General features: G+C 45.4%; 1 protein-coding gene across 8 annotated transcripts in view; it reads left to right on the top strand.

Annotated features, from left to right (window-relative positions):
• LARP4B (La ribonucleoprotein 4B) overlaps positions 1-18940 on the top strand; it is a 95434-nt gene that overhangs the window by 59402 nt on the left and 17092 nt on the right. For all 8 annotated transcript variants that reach the window (XM_072749671.1, XM_072749672.1, XM_072749670.1 and 5 more), the window contains 8 exons: positions 473-551; positions 2308-2444; positions 7478-7581; positions 11326-11436; positions 12858-12911; positions 12996-13205; positions 15612-15718; positions 16263-16514. In XM_072749671.1, the coding sequence (XP_072605772.1) occupies positions 473-551; positions 2308-2444; positions 7478-7581; positions 11326-11436; positions 12858-12911; positions 12996-13205; positions 15612-15718; positions 16263-16514 (1054 nt within the window). The remainder of the gene's footprint in view (positions 1-472; positions 552-2307; positions 2445-7477; positions 7582-11325; positions 11437-12857; positions 12912-12995; positions 13206-15611; positions 15719-16262; positions 16515-18940) is intronic.

An 18940-nucleotide genomic window follows, 5' to 3' on the forward strand; every position in this document is an offset into this window, starting at 1 on the left:
AGGCTCCAGTGGAGGGACTGCATGGTCCTTAACAGCCTGTGTGCTTACAATCCCCAGCCTTTATGTTTTTTGCCTGAATTTGTCTATTTCCTTGTTTTTATTCTTTCCTTTTTATTGTATTGTTTTAGTGTCTGTGTTCTTGTAGACTACGTGAAAGTCCTTTTTCAATTATGACAAGGTATTAAACTTACACTTTTTTTTCTGGAGGGGAAAGAAGTACCTGTAAACCTTGCTAATAAATCTTACTCTACAGATTGTTTTTGAAACTATTGTTTTTGTTTAGGAGAAATAGGATTTTAAGCTTTTTTGAATCTGATTTCTTTTGTTTTAGTAGGTAAAATAGTGATTTTATTACTATCTGCACAGTGTAGATGAATTAATGTGTATATTGAAAACATGAGAATCTGTGTTGAATCATCTGCTTGGTAAATTTTAAGCCATTTTCCCTGAGGTGATCATTTGTTTTATGTAGGAGGAAATGAATCTCAACCGGAAAGCCAGGAGGACCCCCGAGAAGTACTTAAAAAGACATTGGAATTCTGCTTATCTAGGTAAGGATCCTAGTGGTTTTTCTAGAAGCCACTGTCTCAGGTGTTGTGCACTGGTTATGATATACAGATGGGAAACTGTTGGGAAGGGTATAGATCAGCTGATACCTCGGTCTGTGTGTAGCTCTTCATAGGAAATGGAGAATGTGCAGTAGTCATAGCTCTGACATGGTGGAGAACTGGGCCTGGTTTCCTCGGGTCTCCACAGGTCCATGGTGATGGGTCCGTACCTGGGGGTTGCTTTTTGAAATTCGAGTCCTGGCCACCCCCTGCCCCCCAGTCCCAGGGAATCAGACTCTGGGGGCGGGGCCTCAGTTCATCCATCTCAGAGACACTGTTGAGCACAGTGATGTCTGAGGACTCGTTTCCTATGCTAGTTCTCCCGGTACGGCAACCCTGCACCAGCTGATCGCTCTGTTATTTTCAGTTATTCTTTGTCCTGAGTAGTGCCTTTTTGCTGACAAATGGAAGAGAACCTTTAAAATTCAAAGTGGCAGGACCACACGTACAGGAAGATGGGATTGGGTGGTGGGTCATTTTTTTTGAGTGTGAAGGTAACTGATAGGCCGCGTGTAAGGTTTTTGCTCAGGGATGGCAATTTTTCAAGTGTTTCTCCGGGTCTGCCTCGAGACATGCACAGAGCATCTGAGGAGGGCCACTGTAGAGACCATGGGGCCGTGTGGATGGGACAGGTGGGGTGGGGGGCGCCCCCAGCTTTCCTTTCTGGCCCACAGCTCCATAGTTAAGACCCCTGCTCACTGCCTCAGGGCGTGCTCTGAAAGGACAACAGCTACTGCTGTGAGGCTCTGAGGTGGCGGTGGGGTTGGCACCTCACACAGCCCTGTCCTGCCTCTCCTGCACTCCCGGAGGGTGGGGACCTAGCAGCATGGCCCACTGTGGATCTGCGTCTTCATGGATCTTCGAGACTGTCCTCGACCTTTACTAGGACCTGTGTCAGTGTTGGGATGTTTTGAGCACATTGTCCTGTTTATGGAGACTTCCGAGAAGCATGCACCACAGGCCCAAACACCAGCAAGTGTCTCACCTTCCCCTGAGCTGCTGGTGCCTGCAGCTTACCTGTCATGATGCCAGGGGCTGTGTTCTTGGTCCCGTTTCCTCCTCTGTAATTCTGGCTCCCCCTGGCTGGAGCTGCAGCTCTCCTGGCATGTGTTCCAGGTGACACAGCAGCCACCTGGGCACCAGCCTTTCCATAGTTTCCTTAGCTTTGTGTTCTTTCAGCTGAATTTTCTTATCTAAAAAAACCGTGTTTGTTTTTTTTTTTAAGATTTTATTTATTCATTCATGAGAGACACAGAGAGATAGAGAGGCAGAGACACAGGCAGAGGGAGAAGCAGGCATCACACAGAGAGCCTGACATGGGACTTGATCCAGGGTCTCCAGGATCACGCCCTGGGCTGCAGGCGGCACCAAACCGCTGCGCCACCGGGGCTGCCCAAAACTGTGTATTTTTAATAAGTGAGGCAAACACTGTGTAGAACAAACACGTAGAACTATAAATACATGTTTTAAGGGTTTCCCCACTCATTAGTTGTGATTTTAAAAAGTGCACTGTACTTTTGGCTTCCCTGCCTCCCCAAATGTCTTTAAAATTTTTTACCTAAGTCCAAAGAGATGACAAGAAACAGGTGAGGTTCGAACTCTGATCTAGCTCTGAAGCACTAACGTGCCACGCTTGTACTTCTTTGGAAGCTTCCTTTTAAAAAAGGATTAATTAAAAGCTATTGTCTTCTCTGTGCAGGGAGAACCTTGCTAGTGACATGTACCTCATATCGCAGATGGACAGCGATCAGTATGTGCCAATCACCACGGTAGCTAACCTGGACCACGTCAAGAAGCTCAGTACAGACATGAACTTGATTGTGGAAGTGCTGCGGTGTAAGTATACAGCACTGTGGGCTGACTCGGACCTGGCCTTCAGGTCCCATAGTCGTTTAGTGCTGAGGTACTTGACGGCAGGCAGGGTCGTCCCACACCTTCCTGGTTTTTCTGGTCCCTGTGGCTGGGGAGGTGCATCGAAAGGGCTACATAGCTCAGACCCAGTATGTCACAGAGCACAGGGCCGGGGTGAAAACAGGCTTCTGCAGAGACGATGATGGCTGGGATGTTGCTGAAAAGTACAGTAAATGGTGGTGTTTAACGTAAAGTACAATACGTTTTCATTAGCATTCTAGCACCAAAAAGGCCTTCTTTACATTTCAACTTCCTGCTAAAGTTTTGGTGAAATATTACTGTTTTACTTTAAAAGGATGTTGTGAATGAAGTTATTTCTGGGACATTTGGCAACATCAGAGGGAGGTTTAAACATCCTGTCAGAGACCCACAGAGGTTCAGGGAGTATGGGCTTGTAAGCTGTGTTGAGGTGTCTACAACCTAACCATTTTATGTATGTTGTGAAAGTCACTGTTGGACAGAGGTTGTAAGTGATATGCTATGAACTCCACTGCGTGTACGTGAAGTGCACAGCTGGGTCCGGGTGGACTCCAGTGTACGTGAGTGAAACCATCACTGCCCGGGGTTTTCTTAGCGCCTTTATAATGCTTCCACCCCTCCCTGCCAGCACCAAGCATGGCATCACTGGGGAATGAGTTTTAAATTAAATATACATGGTTATTTATATATTATATAATATGTCGATTATATATAATATATAAATTATAAGTATATATGAATATATACTTATTTATAAGTATAGAAATATAAAAAATAGAAAACAATATATAAACTTATAATTTATAAAGTATATTTATAAATATATTAGTATATAAATTCATATAATATCTTATATTAAATATAAATATCGGGTATCTTTTTAATTTTAGGGATTGTTTTAATTATAAAAAGTCACTTTCTGTAACAGGACTGCAAGTACCAGATGAATTATTTCTGTACCCCCCCCTCTCAGGGCTGTTCTGAGTCCTTCCAAACAACACGGTGTATGCTGTGTCCCCCTGCCCCAAATATTTCTCAGTGAGGACACACCCATCATGCGTCAAAGCCCCACTTCCCTGTGTCTCCACTATGACTTTCCATCACTGATACGTAGGCCGTAGTATTTACGTACCGTCTCTGGCTTGGCTGACAGGCTGTGATGATGTTTTCTTGTGTGCATCTGACTTAACAGAAGAATAGGTGAACATCTTATCTTAAAGCTTAGCTGGACTTCTATTCACAAATCGCAGTTCACTACTTTGTGTTCCTAGGCAAAGGTTGTAAGCACATAGTGAAGACATGAGCAAACACCGTCTATGCAGTTTGACTCTGTAAATTATAACCACTGTTGCCCAAGATAGCTTTATGTGTTCCAGTGTTGCTTTGTTTTTCACACTCTGTTCAGAACGGAAATCTGTTTGATGGATCAGTTGAGTTTGGTTCTGTCTGACCCACTTAGAAAGGCGAGTGGCTTTCCTAACCTAAAAACACTTTACTTGGTTAACGTTCTTTGTTTATTATTAGAAATCCCAGATGTCGATATTTCGTGTAGGCATTCCTTGGAAACTTGGCTGCCCCGTGGCCAGTCTCCCGGTTGATGCTTGTTGGCTAGGAGTCATTCATGCAGACCACGAGGATGTTCAGTTGCCCTGTGTGTTTGCTTCAGGGAGCCGTTTGTCTCCATGGACAGACAGCCCTCTGCTGTCCACCCTCTCCACCCCTCCTCCACCTTTCCTTCCAGTGTTGGTAGGGAGGGTCTTGAGTTGTAGTGGTACCTCCTATCCATCTTCGTTCAGCTCTTTAATGTCTAATTGCTTCTTTTCACTCCCATTTTTAGATAGAAATATATGTGCACATGTAATAACCTAATGAATAGAGTGTCGTTAGCATATTAGTTGTACTTCTGGAGAGGGTGATATACATAAGCCTCTGTGAGCAGAGATCTCCTGTTTGCATCTTAACCCCATCTGCAAAATGCCCAACATAAAGTTAGATACACAGTAGATATTTTTTTTTCACAGTAGATATTTGATAACATTTTGTTTTAATTTGAATATTAGCTCGTACAACACCAACATTCTAGTGTTGATTGAATTGCATAAATTATGTCTTTATATCTTAATATGCATGGTACATAGTGCTGCAGGGTACAGAATGTCTGATTCAGCTGTTTTTACACTTAATGTAGTTGAAATTCCTAATTTAAAAATATACTCAGATATTTGTCACCAGAGTATGAATAAATACATTACAATAGTCACACAGTGAATACCAGAACAACTAAAATGAACTCGGCCTGTATTTTCAACAAGAATCCATTAAAAAAAATCCTAATTCTGAATACCAAAGCCTATTTCAGATATGTATAGGATGGTAACCTCTGTATAGAGTTTAGATAGGAGTAAAATAGAACTCTGCTTTTCGTGGGTTCAGAGGTAAAAGAGTATAAAGATATGAGCAGGACCGACCCTCCTGCTTAAAGGTGAATGTTTATGTCCGGGGGGGTTGGGGGGGATAAGGTAGGGAGGGCGGCACCTGAACTGGGTTCCAGACCCTGGGGTGAGAGGCACAGAGAGTTTCGCCAACCCTGTTTGTTGTTTTGTTTTTATAGTTTTCTTGAGGTAGAATTTACACACCTTAAATTGCACATGGTCTAAGTGTACGTTTGTCAAGTTTTGACATCTTATACATGCGCACAGAACTCCCATAATCAAGACAATGAACATACTGTCACACCCCCACCCCCACCCCCCAGAATTTCTTCCTGCTTCAGGCAACCACTCATCTGCTTTTTGTCACTATAGTTTTCATTTTCTAAAAACTGTGTGTAAATGAAATCAGGCATGCAATAGCCCTTTTTTGGGAGGGGTTCTGGTTTCTTACACTCTGCATAATTGTTGTTGAGTATTATCAGTAGCTTTTATAGCCTTTTATTTCTGAGTCATACTCCATCTCATAGGCAGACCACATTTGGTGTATTCACCCAGTTGATAGACTTTGGTTACTGCTGGGTTTTGACTACTACGTTAAGATGTAAAAGTCAGTGTGACAGAGGCTTCCGTTTCTCTAGGTCAGTAGCCTCGGTGAGTAGCCAGGATGGTATGGTAGGGGGGTTTTAACTTGTGAAACTGCCTACCTGTGTACAGAGTGAGTGTCACCTGCGGTGCCAGCACTTGGTGCACATGGGCATTTTACTTGCAGATTTCCTAATTTTATCTCATTGTAGTTTTAATTTATTTCCCTCATGCCTGGTGACATCGAACAATCTTTTCATGTGCTTGTTTATGCAATCCTTTTATTTTTGCTGAAGGGTCTATTCACGTGCCCCCCTCTACCTACCACCATTTTATTATTTTTCTTATAATTGAGGTTTGACGGGTGTGTGTGTAATTTGAGATCTGCATTATCTGTTTCCTGGATATATGCTGTTATCCAGGTATGTGATTTGCAAATACATTTTCCTGGTCTCTAGCTTCTCTTTTTTATTCTAATAATAGTGTCATTTGAACAACATAGTTTTGAACTTTTTGTATAGTCCAATTTATTGATTTTTTTTTCTTTTATGTATCTTGCTTTTGGTGTTGTATCTAAAAAAAACTGTGCTTAATCCAAAGTCATGGAAGTTTCCTCCCAGAAGTTTATAGTTTGAGGATTTACATCTTTAGGTCTTTGGTCCATTTGAAGGTACTCTTTGTATGTGGCTTGTGGTATGGATCTCAGTTCTCAGCCTCCTCACATGTGGGTCTGCAGGTGTTCTAGCACCAGTAGCTGAAAGGGCTCTCCCTTCTCCACTAAGTTGTATTTGGTGTTGTTGTCAGCATCATCTGTCCAGCACCATGGGTTTATCTCTGGGGCTGTGTCCTCTTTTGACACCTACACTGCAGTGTCTTGGTCACTCTGGCTTAGGTGTGAAGTCTCCGACTTTGTATTTCTATATGAATTCTAAAATCAGTGTTTCAGTTTTTCAGAAATATTTTTATTGGGATTGCATTGAATCTATAAATCAGTGTGGGGAGAATTGACATCATAACGATAGTGAGTTTTCCATTCACTGAACACAGTATCTGCATTTACTTATATCTTTTAAAATTTTGTCTTGGTAATGTTCTGCACCTTTCAATGCACAAGTTGTCCATATCTGACAAGATATATGATGATTTCCTGTCTTTGACACAGTTTTAAATAATGTGTTTATTACAGTTTTGCATAGGTGTTAGTATGTAGAAAAACAATTCATTTTCATGTATTGGTCCTGGATACTGAAACTTTGTTAACCTCAATTCTAGTTTTTTGAGAAATTTTTTCAGTCTTCCATTCCTGCTGTTGGTAACCCTGTGTGGGGGTGGTCAGCTCTGCGCCCGATTGTGATCATGCTGTGTTGTGACTGGAATCCACACATGATGTGGTTTCACAGATGTGACAGCAAAACAAAACAGCACACAAAGGAAGGTGTATAGAAACTGTGAGGTCGGAATCCAGCCTCTCTGTGTTAGCACTTGCCCCAGCACCAGCCTCCTTGTGCTGACCGTGGCCTGTGGTCTGGAGGATGTCATCACTGGGAAAAGCTGTTGGGGCACACATGGCACCTTCTGAGTTCTAAGTAAGAAGTAATAGTAAGACAGAAAATGATTTTTACATTAAGGGCTTGTAGAAGAAAAGAAGCTAATAACTGAGTTGTGATCTACATGTAGTTGTTTGAAAATCCTTGTTTCATGCTGTTAAATTTATTCTAGCTCCTAAAGGATTTTTTTTTTTTTTAATTCTTGTGTTCCTTTGTTTTGAAAAATGTAACATGCAGGTTGGGCATAAAACCTGATGGTTTGTGTTGAGGTAACCCACTGTATATATGTGTCTTCAGGGTGTTTAGTTAAATACAACATAGCACGTCACACTGTAGTGTCCCTATTATGTTGTAACTAGAATGCAAATGATTTGTTTCAATATTTGTGTTTTACCTTTCATTTTTCTTCTCTTTGTAGCTTTACCATTAGTCCAAGTGGATGAGAAGGGAGAAAAAGTAAGGCCAAATCAGAGTCGTTGCATCGTGATCCTGCGTGAAATACCCGAGTCCACTCCTGTAGAAGTAAGTCTCCTCGGAAGGTTGCTCAGACTTTCTTTGTGTGTGTTTTTGTTTTATTTCTGTTTACTCCTGTGTTTCTTGGAGGGTATATTTTAAAGTATATGCACAGCAACATTGTCTTCCCAGGACTTACACACTGTAAGTTACAGTGTGATTTGTTTGTTAGAGTGGTACTCAAACTTTTAAATATTCATTTAAAAATAACAAAATAACCCACAGGTTAAGATAACATATTTTTATGTTAGGTAAATATTTTTAAAAGGATTTTATTTATTTGAGAGAAAGTGCATGCAAATGGAGGGAGGGGCAGAGAAAGAGAAAGAGGGAGCAGCAAACTCCACGCTGAGTGCAGAGCGCAACGTGGGGGTCCGTCCCACGACCCTGAGATCATGACCCGATCTGAAACAAGAGTGGGACACTCAACTGTTTGAGCCACCCAGGCGCCTGTGTGTTAAATAACCTTTCAGAACAAATCTCTCCATGACAAGAGGGGGATTCTCTGAAGAGCACAGGGAATGTGGCCTGTTCCTGAATCAGGCTGACCTACCAGGACCAATGCAGAAGTTGGCACAGTGAAAGGCTGGGACATCTTTTTCATGTAAATGGGTCTGCAGATTGTTTAATTTGAAAAGTACCAACTTGGGCAATAAACTTAGGAAATGACAGTATTTGATAGTGGCAGACAGAGTCATGAGAAGTCGTCTGCCATTACTGCTTGGCTATAAAATCTCTTGCTTGTCCAGATACTTAAATTGAGGTGGACTGTAGTAAAAACCTGGCCATTGTGGCCTGAGACTACAATGAGCCTTCCTGCAGGGTTCCGATGGAGTCAGCTCCTGATCTGTGTAGAGCGTGGGGGCTGTCTGCCGCCGGGACTCTTCGAGACCCCAGGAAGTTTGGTTTGTCAGTCACAGGTCTTTGTTAGGCCCAAGTTACTCGAGCTGCGTACATACTCAGAACCGTCTCCGTAGGGGAAATGGATGAGTGTGCATGCAAGTGAGGATTGTGACAAACCTAGGGTAAGAAGTTATACTCTTCTTGACTGGCATTGTTCTAACAAATTTTACTTTCTGTTCAGCTCAGGCTGTTTTTCCTAGTTTTATATGTGAAGAAAAGTAATTAGGATTGAATTTTTTGTCCTTTTTTTTTTTTTTTTTAAAGTTCTAAATATGAAGGATCATCTTTCTTTCTGCCGACCTGGATGTGTTTATAAACTCACAATAATATTTAAAACACAGGTCCTGAGAGATATTTGTAAAGACTATAACTGAAAAGGATTTTCTACTTTTGGCTGCAGACATGGATGTTGGTATATTTCTATTATTCCAAACAACACGCCCTGTGTCTGTTGTAAAACTTGAACCATAGAAGTTTTAAGAGAGACAGCTCAGAGGAAAAGCTCTGACAAATGAAGGGTTGACAAAGGAAAGGGAAAAGTGGTCGAAGGCAAGCTGATTGAGAGGGCAGGCGGCTTGCGGAGTGCTGACCGCGCGGAGCCCCTCTGCAGTAGCCACGCACTTGTCCATGGTTGGACACTGCTTTCAACTATAGTTCGCTTGGTTTATTAATAGTCTTTTATGAAATGGCCCTTCTTCCCTGGTAATAGTTCGCTTTGGGATCAGTGTAACCGCTCTGCATTGTTCAGTCACTGCTAGCGTGGCGTGGCGCGGCATGGTGCCTGTGCCCTTAGCCCGTTTGCGTCTTCATAGTTTGAAGGACTTCCTGTGGGTCCCTCGAGTTGGGTCGTGCTTTTCTGAGCCAGTCTGAAGATCGCCGCCAGCTAAGTGAGGAGTTTGGACTGTTCTCCTTTCAGTCATCAATCACGTCCTTGGGTTTAAATTTGCTGCTTGTTTCCTCATGGTCTATACTGTTCCTGTGTTCTTTCCTTTTCTCCCTTTCTTTTGGGCTAAATTCATTATTTTGTCTCCTTTTTTGGCTTATTAGAAATAACTCTTTTGTTTTTGTGGCTGCTTATAGGGGTTGTGGTGACATGTTTAGCGGGTCTGCACCTGCCTGTAGTTAATCTCACCCTGCTGCCCACCCTCTGCGGCGTCCGTCCACCTCCCACGCCGCCCGGCGCTGTCACTGTGACACCACACAGGATTTTGTTGTCTGCTTCAAACAAGTCAGTTTTAAAGAGATTAAAAATGAGGAGACTATGTTTCCTATTTATCCCCATTTACCACATACAGTGCTGCTCCTGCGTGTGTCTAGGTCTGCGCCTCCTCTGGCCTCCTTGCTGCCCCTGTAGGCCTTTGTTTCTTGTGGCGCAGGTCTCCTCTGCTTTTGTGTGTCTGAGAAATTCTTCTCTTTATTCTTTTATATATATTTGTTCATTTTGAAGAAATCTTTGTCTTCCTTTATGGAAGATATTTTCCTGGGTGTGGAACTCAGGATTGACAGGCTTCTTTCCCTTCCCGTGTCTAAAGATGCTGTCTCCCATGTTCTGGTGTGCGTTCTTTCTGAGGCCGGCTCTGTCATTCTTCTCTTGTTCCTCTGCATGTCACTGCTCCCTTTTTCTTAGCGCTTTGAAGATTTTAAACAATTTGATGATGCACCTTGATGTAGCTTGAGAGTCTCTTGAGTGGAAGTTTCCTGAGCTGTTATTTCTTCACATACTTTGTTTCTTCTCTATTCTTTTCAAAGTTCCAGACTAACTGCTAATCCTACTTAGTACCTTTCTCGTTCCAGTTCTTTTGCGTCTTTTTCTTTGCTCCTCCATGTCTGTTTAACATACCCAGTCTTTACCTTTTGGAATATAGAACACATATCTAAGAACTATGTTAATATCCTTGCCTTTTAATTCTATCATCTATATCATTTCTGGGTCTAATTTGATTGATATTTTTCCTCCTTAAGATCATGTTTTTCTGTTTCTTTGTGTGCCTGGTAAATTTTGACTAGATCCCAGGCATTTTGGATTTTACTTTATTGGGTACTGAGTGTTTTTGTATTGTTTCCTGGAACTGATCTTGAGCTTTGAGGTTCAGTTTGACCCTTTAGGAGCATCATCAGGGGAAGCAGGGCCCGTTCTTCCCCACGCCGAAGCAGTGTCCTTCTGCACGCTGTGCCTTGAGGTCTTATGCATTGGGAATGTTTTCCACTCTGCCTGCCTGATTGAGGGGAGACACACTCCCTGTCCCTGTGACTTCTGCTGCTGCTCCCTCTAGTCATTTCAGGGGGCTCTTTATGCATACTGAGCCCAGGGAGACCCCCTGAGAGCCCTGCAGGTGTGATGCTGGATCAAGCTCACGTCCTGGCACTGGGCTGTGGGGCCCCCATGGGCGTTCCAGGCTCACCTGCCCAGCATGGCCTGAGCTCTGCTATAATTGTTATTTCATATGTTTGGTCTTTTGTCTTTAATTATTTCGACGGGAAGGTAAATCTCATCCATTTTGACCAAAAATAAAAGTTCAGCTGATGTTTAAATTTCTCACATTACTGCCCTGCTTCCCCAATTGTGCAGTTATCAGCTTTCTGGTACAGTGAAACAAAATTTTCACATTAATTTAGCTTAATGGTATCTTGGTGTACTAAGAAAAGCTGTCAGTAAGTACTGTACTTACTTCCTGTGGCAGTAGGGTTCTGATTCTGAGCCACACTTAGCTCTTCAGCTCTTCTGAAAGACCTTTACTAGCCCTCAGTATGGTAGACTCTGTCTAAGCACCGCGTGTATGCACCATTTCTCCTGGTGAGGACAAATGTGCTGTCGTCGAGAATTAATTTTTACCTTTCTATTTCCCATAGGAAGTAGAAGCACTATTTAAAGGAGACAATTTACCGAAATTTATAAACTGTGAATTTGCCTATAATGATAATTGGTTTATTACATTTGAAACAGAAGCTGACGCACAGCAGGTAAGCTGTTCCCACCCCATGAATTTCAGCGTTACCAGTACTTAACAAGTAGTACATGAACTGAATTGGGGACTGAATCAGGGCGTTGAGATCACGGCTGCATTATTGTCCGAAGTTTGATTATAAAGTGCAGAGGAAATCAGGTTGTAGAGACTGAAATAGGTATGTTTGTGGACACAGTGTTAGAGGCGATACATAAAGCCTATGACATTATTTCCCAAGGACGTGTAAGACAAGCAGCACATGAAAATGAGTTTTTTCATCTGGACAGAGAAAAGTTTTAATACTTGGGAAGTGTTTTGGGAAACTTGTACGTAATTTTAACTTTGATGAGGCATCATTGTATATTGTAAGATAGTTGGAAAGGCCCCCGGGAAAGCTCTGTGAGGAGATCAAGGAGTTAAGATGGCCTCCCTGGCCTAAAAGGAGGAGTCTTACTTGGGGGAAACATGAACATGCTTCAAGGAATGCCAATACAGCTGACCCCTGAACAACAGGCGAGCTGTGAGGAATCCGTGTGTAACTACGGACTCCCTCAAATCTTAGCTACTGATAGTCTACCATTGACCTACATGAATCCTTACAAGTCCATACACGTTCTGTATGTTACTTGTGTTGTATACTGTGTTCTTATGGTAAAATAAGCTAGAGAAGAGAAAATACTGTGAAGAAAATCATAAAGAGGAGAAAATACGTTTATAGTACTGTCCTGTATTTATCGGAAGAAGTCTGCATAGCAGTGGACTCTTGCAGTTCAAACCCGTGTTGTTCAAGGGTCAGCTGCATGGTACTAAGTGGTGAGTGATGTGAATGCTCTGAGGTTCAGAAGAGAGAAGCAAAAGTCTGAAAGACCAATTTGAATGAGATGGAGGAGAAGGGCATCGGAGGAGCCAGGCGGTGGGAGGGAAGTCTTGTCAGCAGAGTAGGTGTAAGCCATCTTCACCAGGATGGGGGAGTGTGGTAGGCCGAGGTCAGGGCCTTCAGAGTTAAGGAGACCACTTGGAGAAGAATAAGGGGCTCCATAAATAGGGACTTCTGAAGACTACAGCCTTCATGTTTCCCTTTCTTGAACTGTATGTTTCCATTTTCATATTGGTTAACACTTGGGACTAGGTGTCCATTATTTTTCCCAGGTCAGGATCTTTAGCCTGTGGTTGTGAGAGGCTTTTATGGTATCTATTAACACTACTAGAATTGCATGTAAAAGCTGTTTGTGAGATTTTCTGCTAGAGGCTCTCTAGCTCATGGAAGTTCTTGTAAGGAATCTATGACCCCATAATAGTAGGTTAAGAATCACTGTTCTAGGTCCTGTCCATCATATTTTAGCTGTACCATTCCTTATTTGAGGTATTGAGTTAACTGTCAGTTCATCTTATTTATAAGATTAACACAGTGGCATTTTGGGTGATTTTTGCCCTCAGGCTTACAAATATTTGCGAGAAGAAGTCAAGACTTTTCAAGGAAAACCAATTAAGGTAAGCAAGACTATTGGTTATACTTCATTTACTTGCAAATCAATTCCTAAGTATTCTGATAGAAATTTCTGTATTTCCAAACAGGCACGGATAAAAGCAAAGGCAATAGCTATAAACACATTTTTGCCAAAGAATGGATTTAGACCTCTGGACATGAGCCTTTATGCGCAGCAGCGCTACACAGCCTCCTTTTACTTACCTCCGGTCTACAGCCCCCAGCAGCAGTTCCCCCTATACAGCCTGATTGCCCCTCAGACGTGGTCGGCAACACACAGCTATCTTGACCCACCCCTGGTGAGTCCTGTCTTTGCTTGGAGCTCATGCAGCGGGAAGTCCTGTTGTGGACACTGCACTAGGTGTTCAGAAGAATGGAGGTCTTGATCTCATAGTGGAACCAGATGTATGTTCGTTCGGGTTGTGCTCATAAAATAGGCTGTCACCTTCTATCTACAGTGGGTTCAAATTTAGTTGGGAGATTAATATGCAGCTGTGGACAATCTTTTAAAAACCTTGGAATGCTATAATTTGATTGTTGGCTCAGTTTACCTGCCCTCCTGTGTAGTAGTAACTTCCTAGGCTGTGTAATCTCCAGTAAAACACAGAATGTGATCTGAGCTCTCGGATAACCAGGTTACTCCTGAGCACAAGAGGGTTGCCAGGAGAGATGCTTTTAAGGAGACAGAGATGTTTTTATAGGTTCCTGACAGTTGAGGACAAGTAGAAGACCGATGACCTTGTTTTCTCACACCAGCCGTACGGTTGACTGGCCTGTGTCATGGGTCCAGCTGCTTTTCTGCAGTTGTGCTGCCAGAGAGGTTGGAGAGGTCAGATTATCCCTGGCTGGGTGTTGGCACAAGCTTGGTGGAGTGTGTGATGTGAGCATCACGACTTTCATTGGCCTCCCACCTGAGTCAGTGGAGTGGACTGAGGGACAGGTGTGCCTGAGGTGGCAGGACCGCTTTAGTTGGAACCAGAGAAGGAACGTGGCGTGTGGGGAAGGTTGTGGTCGGAAGCAGGAGTCGAGTTATGGTTTTGAGGCTATGGCTGTGGACTGAGTCAGGAGGGAACGTTGGGTGGTGCTCGGGTCACTTGCGGGATGTGGGAGATGCCTGCGAGCCACGCCCCACCATGTCAGACATCATCTGGGGCTATCGTTGACTGAAGAGGGAGCTGGAGAGACGTGGATGTTTGGTGCCTGTTTCATACCAGTGCGTAAAGGTGCGTGTCTGTGAAGGAATGCAGCCTGGAAAAGACATCGATGTCAGTCAAGCAGGCAGTAATTGAAAATATGGGACAGAGAACACTGGAACTTACAATTAGGGGCTTGTTAGGTGTAACGGCCTCTTCTGTTGAGCTTATCGGAGGGGGCTGGAAGGGAGGGAGGCTGCCGGAGGGTGGGCCACGTGTGCCCGGACACCGGGGTTTGTGGCATTATGGGTGTCTCCAAACTGACGTGTAGGTTCAGGCGGGGATCTGGGAGATGAAGCTGGCGCGTTCCGTCAGGGCCAAGCTGTACGGCTCCTTAAATGTGCCCTGAGGCGTGTGGACTTGGCCCATGGCTTGTGGGACACAAGAAGGGCAGCCAGGAAGAGTCAGGACGGGTCCTCTCGGGCGCCAGCAGAGCTCCAAGGTCTAGAACCGCCGCAGTGGGGGGGCAGTTAGCAGACAGGTGCCACTGTGCAGAGTTGCATCTCGGTCTTAGAGCGGATCCTGATAATGCACTACTTTTTTGAAATCTTTGCTACTTTCTGTAAGAGTGTGCCAACAGCCATGTAGCTGGTGTGTCGAAAGAGGGCCTTTCTCCAGATGAGGCTAACTGCCATACCAGTGCTGGTGAGTTCCTCTTGAGTTGCTTTTCTCATTTGTCTGTTTGCACCCATCCCTGCTGGACAGGGGTGGTTGGCACCCAGGGTCAGTTGTGTGGCCGTTAGGAGGGTTCCTTTGATCCTGGTTTGGAGGTGGGCACGTGAGGCCTTTCGTGTGCTCTAATACTGTGGCACTCTGAGCAGGTGTGAAGATACGGTGCCTGTGGTTTCTCAGCCAGTCATGTTAAATTATTGGGTTAGGAACTAATTTATTTTTAATTTCTTGAGCACATTTACACAAATAGAGTTCTGCATGTGCCAGTGTGTGGAGGAGGTGATTTGTCTCGTGGTGTAGTGTTCAGAATCTAGTTCTGGTGTGATCAATACATTTATAAGTAGTTGGACTCTGGCAGCAGTTCTTAAACACTATGTTGAAGATTCTAACAAAGTTTGAAGGGTATCTTTCTGCCCCAGAGTTTTCTGTTGCTTCACCTTCTTTGTAGTACAGAGTTTTCTCTCTGTTGTTTCTTCTTCTTTTTTTAATCAGCAAACAGTTTTTGGTCCTGTGCTACCTCTAACATCCGTTTCCTGTCCCCACTTGTACCCGGCTCTAGCTTCCTTGGTGTCGTTGGGTTTCCTTGGCAGGCTGCTGTGGGGGGATCACTGTAGTCAGCCGGGGAAAGGCCTTAGCCTGAGCCTGGCTCGGGAAATACCAGTCATTGGCTGTGATCTGGCCTGGCCCATGTTCTTTTCAGCCTGGGAATATTTTTGGTATAAAATGGAGCAGAGCTTCTTTGGCACATTTAGAAATGGCCCAGGCCACCACAGGGTACAGGGTTAGCCAATCCCAGGTCTGTTTATGGCTTGTTGACCTGTTTGTTTTTAATGAATCTAGGTAACTCCGTTTCCAAGTACTGGATTTATAAATGGGTTTACGTCTCCAACCTTCAAACCTGCAGCATCTCCTCTGACTTCGCTCAGACAGTACCCTCCAAGAAGCAGGCAAGTTCATGAGTGGTTGAAATGCTGTGTTCTCTGGGGTTTGCAGTAAGAGGTCACTGCCACGTCGTGCCCTTGAAGAGCAAAGCCAGAGAAACAGTGTCAAACCTGGTAGTCCTCACCACGTGTGTGAGTCACGTTGACTAAGTGAAGAAGCTGCTTCTGATGACCTATTGGCATATGTTTGACCGATGCAGATAAAAGTGCTCAAGGCACTTACATTCTGTGAGAATAAACCCTGAAGTGCCTACATAAAGGACAGGTTCTCCACAGCTTGTCTCTGCGTGTGCCTGCTTTTAACATGGGCTTGGACTACCGCTAAGCAGAACATTGGTACTTTATAGGTTTGCGCTGTCAGATATCGTATGCATGAACTGTCTTTTCAGTAACGTTTTATTTATCTTTTTTATTTTTATTTTTTCAGTAACATTTTTAATATTTTTCTAAATATCACATATTCCCTGAGACATTCGTATATTAGCGATCTCGTCTTAGGATGCCACAATTGCATTATAAACTTGAGTGCATGCAAACCTTTTGTTTACAGGAATCCTAGTAAATCTCATCTACGCCATGCCATTCCCAGTGCAGAGAGAGGAGCTGGGCTGTTAGAAAGCCCTTCGATATTTAACTTCACCGCAGACCGGCTAATTAATGGTGTTCGGAGCCCGCAAACCCGGCAGACAGGTCAGCCTAGAACACGGATACAGAACCCTCCAACCTACACCAAGAGGGAGCTTGGGTCTGGTCGAGTGGAGCAGAGCAGTGCGGAGTCGCCTCCTGGCTTGGGGAGAGGGAGGTGAGTCGTGCGGAGTCGCCTCCTGGCTTGGGGAGAGGGAGGTGAGTCCTTCAGAGCCACTGTCCAACGGCTAGGACCTGCCTGTCTAAATAAGCTAGTAGTATTTTCAAATTCCACCAATTTAGGTATGTTTTATAATTGTTCTCAACTACATCACAAAGGTTTTACGTAATGAGACTTTACCAGCTTCACCTTCTTTGTAGTACAGAGTTGCTGAGTGTGAACTGTGGGTGGAAAGAAGCATGTTAGATCACAGTTCTCTGCGGGGATTTGGAGCTCTGCAGCTACCAGCGACCCCACGCCCTCCCCGACGGCCCCCAGCTCCACAGAGGCCCAGCTTTCCGGCCCAGCCTTGCTCCTTTCCAGCTGGTGGATGGTGCGGCCATGCACACTGGGCTTTCACTTCCATTTGTACCAGCTTGACTTACAAAGAAAGGCTGTGATAGTTAGTGGTACCTGTTGGCTGCATTTAGTGGAGACGTTGCTTATCTGTCCTTTGGCACGGATTAGCACCCAGGAGCCCTTGGCACCTGAGGTCGTGACCTGGAGGCGGGCCTCCCCCTTCTCCTCACCTCTGGAGGTGGCTTGCTTGCTCTGGCACCTCCTGCCCCTTTCCCTCCATTGGAGAGTGAGGTCAGATGCAGTAGAGGTGAGTCTCCGGTGTGCTTCAGGCCCGTTTGTTCTCTAGTGGGCAGTTGTACATGGGCTTTCAGAAAGGAAAGCCCCTCAAGTGGTCAACCTGACTCAGCTTTTTTTCTCACCAACTTGGAAAGTATCAGATGTGGAGATGCCTTAGTGTTGCGTGCAGTGCCAGCCTCAAGTCTGCATACGGGAGCTCTGGCAGCGCTGGCCCCTCTCTCCTTGACACCTTGTGCCCACTGCACTTTGGCAGTGTGAGGGGCCCAGAGGCACGGTGCACGCCGTCTGGCCTGGTCAGGGCCACGGGACAGCGTCAGAGTGGCTGACGGTAGCACTGCTGCACGTCACTAGGACGTTTGCTGTCATGGGTGCTGGAGAGCGAAGGTCAGTGAGGAGACGCAGAGGCAGTGGCCACAGGCAGTGGCCACCACCCAGGAGCTGGGGCATAGCGGACGCCAGATGCTTGCACAGGGTCTGCAGACTTGAGGCTAGGCCCTAAAGATGACACCCGAGTGGTGTCTCAGGTGTGGATCCATGCTCCTTGGGGGATGGTGCAGAGAACACGCCCCATCTCTTCCCACCTCCTCCAGCACCACCTATAGGGAAAAGCTCCACAGGAAGTGTCCTGGCAGTGGAAAGATAGGGCCGCCCGGCATCAGAAAAACAGAAGCATCAGGTTGACCAGCGTGGCCACCTCTGGCCACACAGTCACATGTGATCCTCACTCGTAGTTTGGACTTCCAAAGGACGGCAGGAATGGGCTTGTGCTTTTGCCCCTCAAACAGGTACTCCTGCCCGGTTAGTCTGTCCCCTGCAGATTGTTACCACCCTCTGTAGAGCATTAGGGGAGAGGCGTTGAGCTGACGCAGCCCAGGGAATAGCTGCTCAGGAAGCCCTGGTTGATACTGACAGTGGCTCCTTCTCTTGTTCCTCAAGTTTCCTGTGCCTGCAAACAAGGGATCTTCATGGTGTGGGGGGGAGCCCAAGTGACCGTGTCCCTGACTAGTGACCCCCACAAGCAACCCTCTTTCTCTTGAGTTTTATTTTCCTTAATTTTTGTCGGTGATAAGGAGCAGAGTGAGGGGCCCTAGCACCGCCCTGGCCTTGCGTGGCAGTGGCCTGCAGGGTGGCCCCCAGCCAGGTGCAGAAGCAGGAGGACTCCATCTGAGTGGATGGCTGCCTCAGGTGTGTCACTTGGTGGGAATGGTCCGTCTTGGGGGACTGACACAGCCCAGCCACCAGACTCAGGGAGCAAACATCACGCTGGTGGAAAGATGGGTGTGATGGTGAAGAGTCCCTGCCCCTCTGCTCCACGGTGTCTGCACTGCGCATGCTGCTCTGGCCCCTTCCCTTAGCCTCAGATGTGTCCAATGGTGCCGACGCTGTGATGGAGGCCCAGCTGCCACCTCCAGGATGGGCAAAGGCAGGGCCCAAACATCACCTGCAGCACTGGGAGAAGAGGCAGACACCCCTATTCTCACCCAGTTGTTGGGGTCTCTTCTAAAGTGCTAGCCGCATCACAGATGTCCTCAGGCCGTCTCTTCCACAGGCGTCCCCCCAGGACCTCCCCGTCACCAGAAGTTGAGCAGTGCTCTTTGCCGAGCTTTCAGCCAGCCAGATCCTTAGGTTCCCTGCTGGAGAAGCAGTGTAAATCCATACTTTGGGCCGTTTCTGTGTCCAGACAGGATGTTGCTTGAAGTGCTGCCATCTGGTTTTGGGAAGTGCTCCTGATGGTGGTGTGGTGCCCAGGCAGTCAGCACCCCCACAGCCACCTGTGGTGCAGGTCA

This window comes from Vulpes vulpes, chromosome 2, assembly GCF_048418805.1.
Source record: "Vulpes vulpes isolate BD-2025 chromosome 2, VulVul3, whole genome shotgun sequence".
Classification (NCBI taxonomy): Eukaryota; Metazoa; Chordata; class Mammalia; order Carnivora; family Canidae; genus Vulpes; species Vulpes vulpes.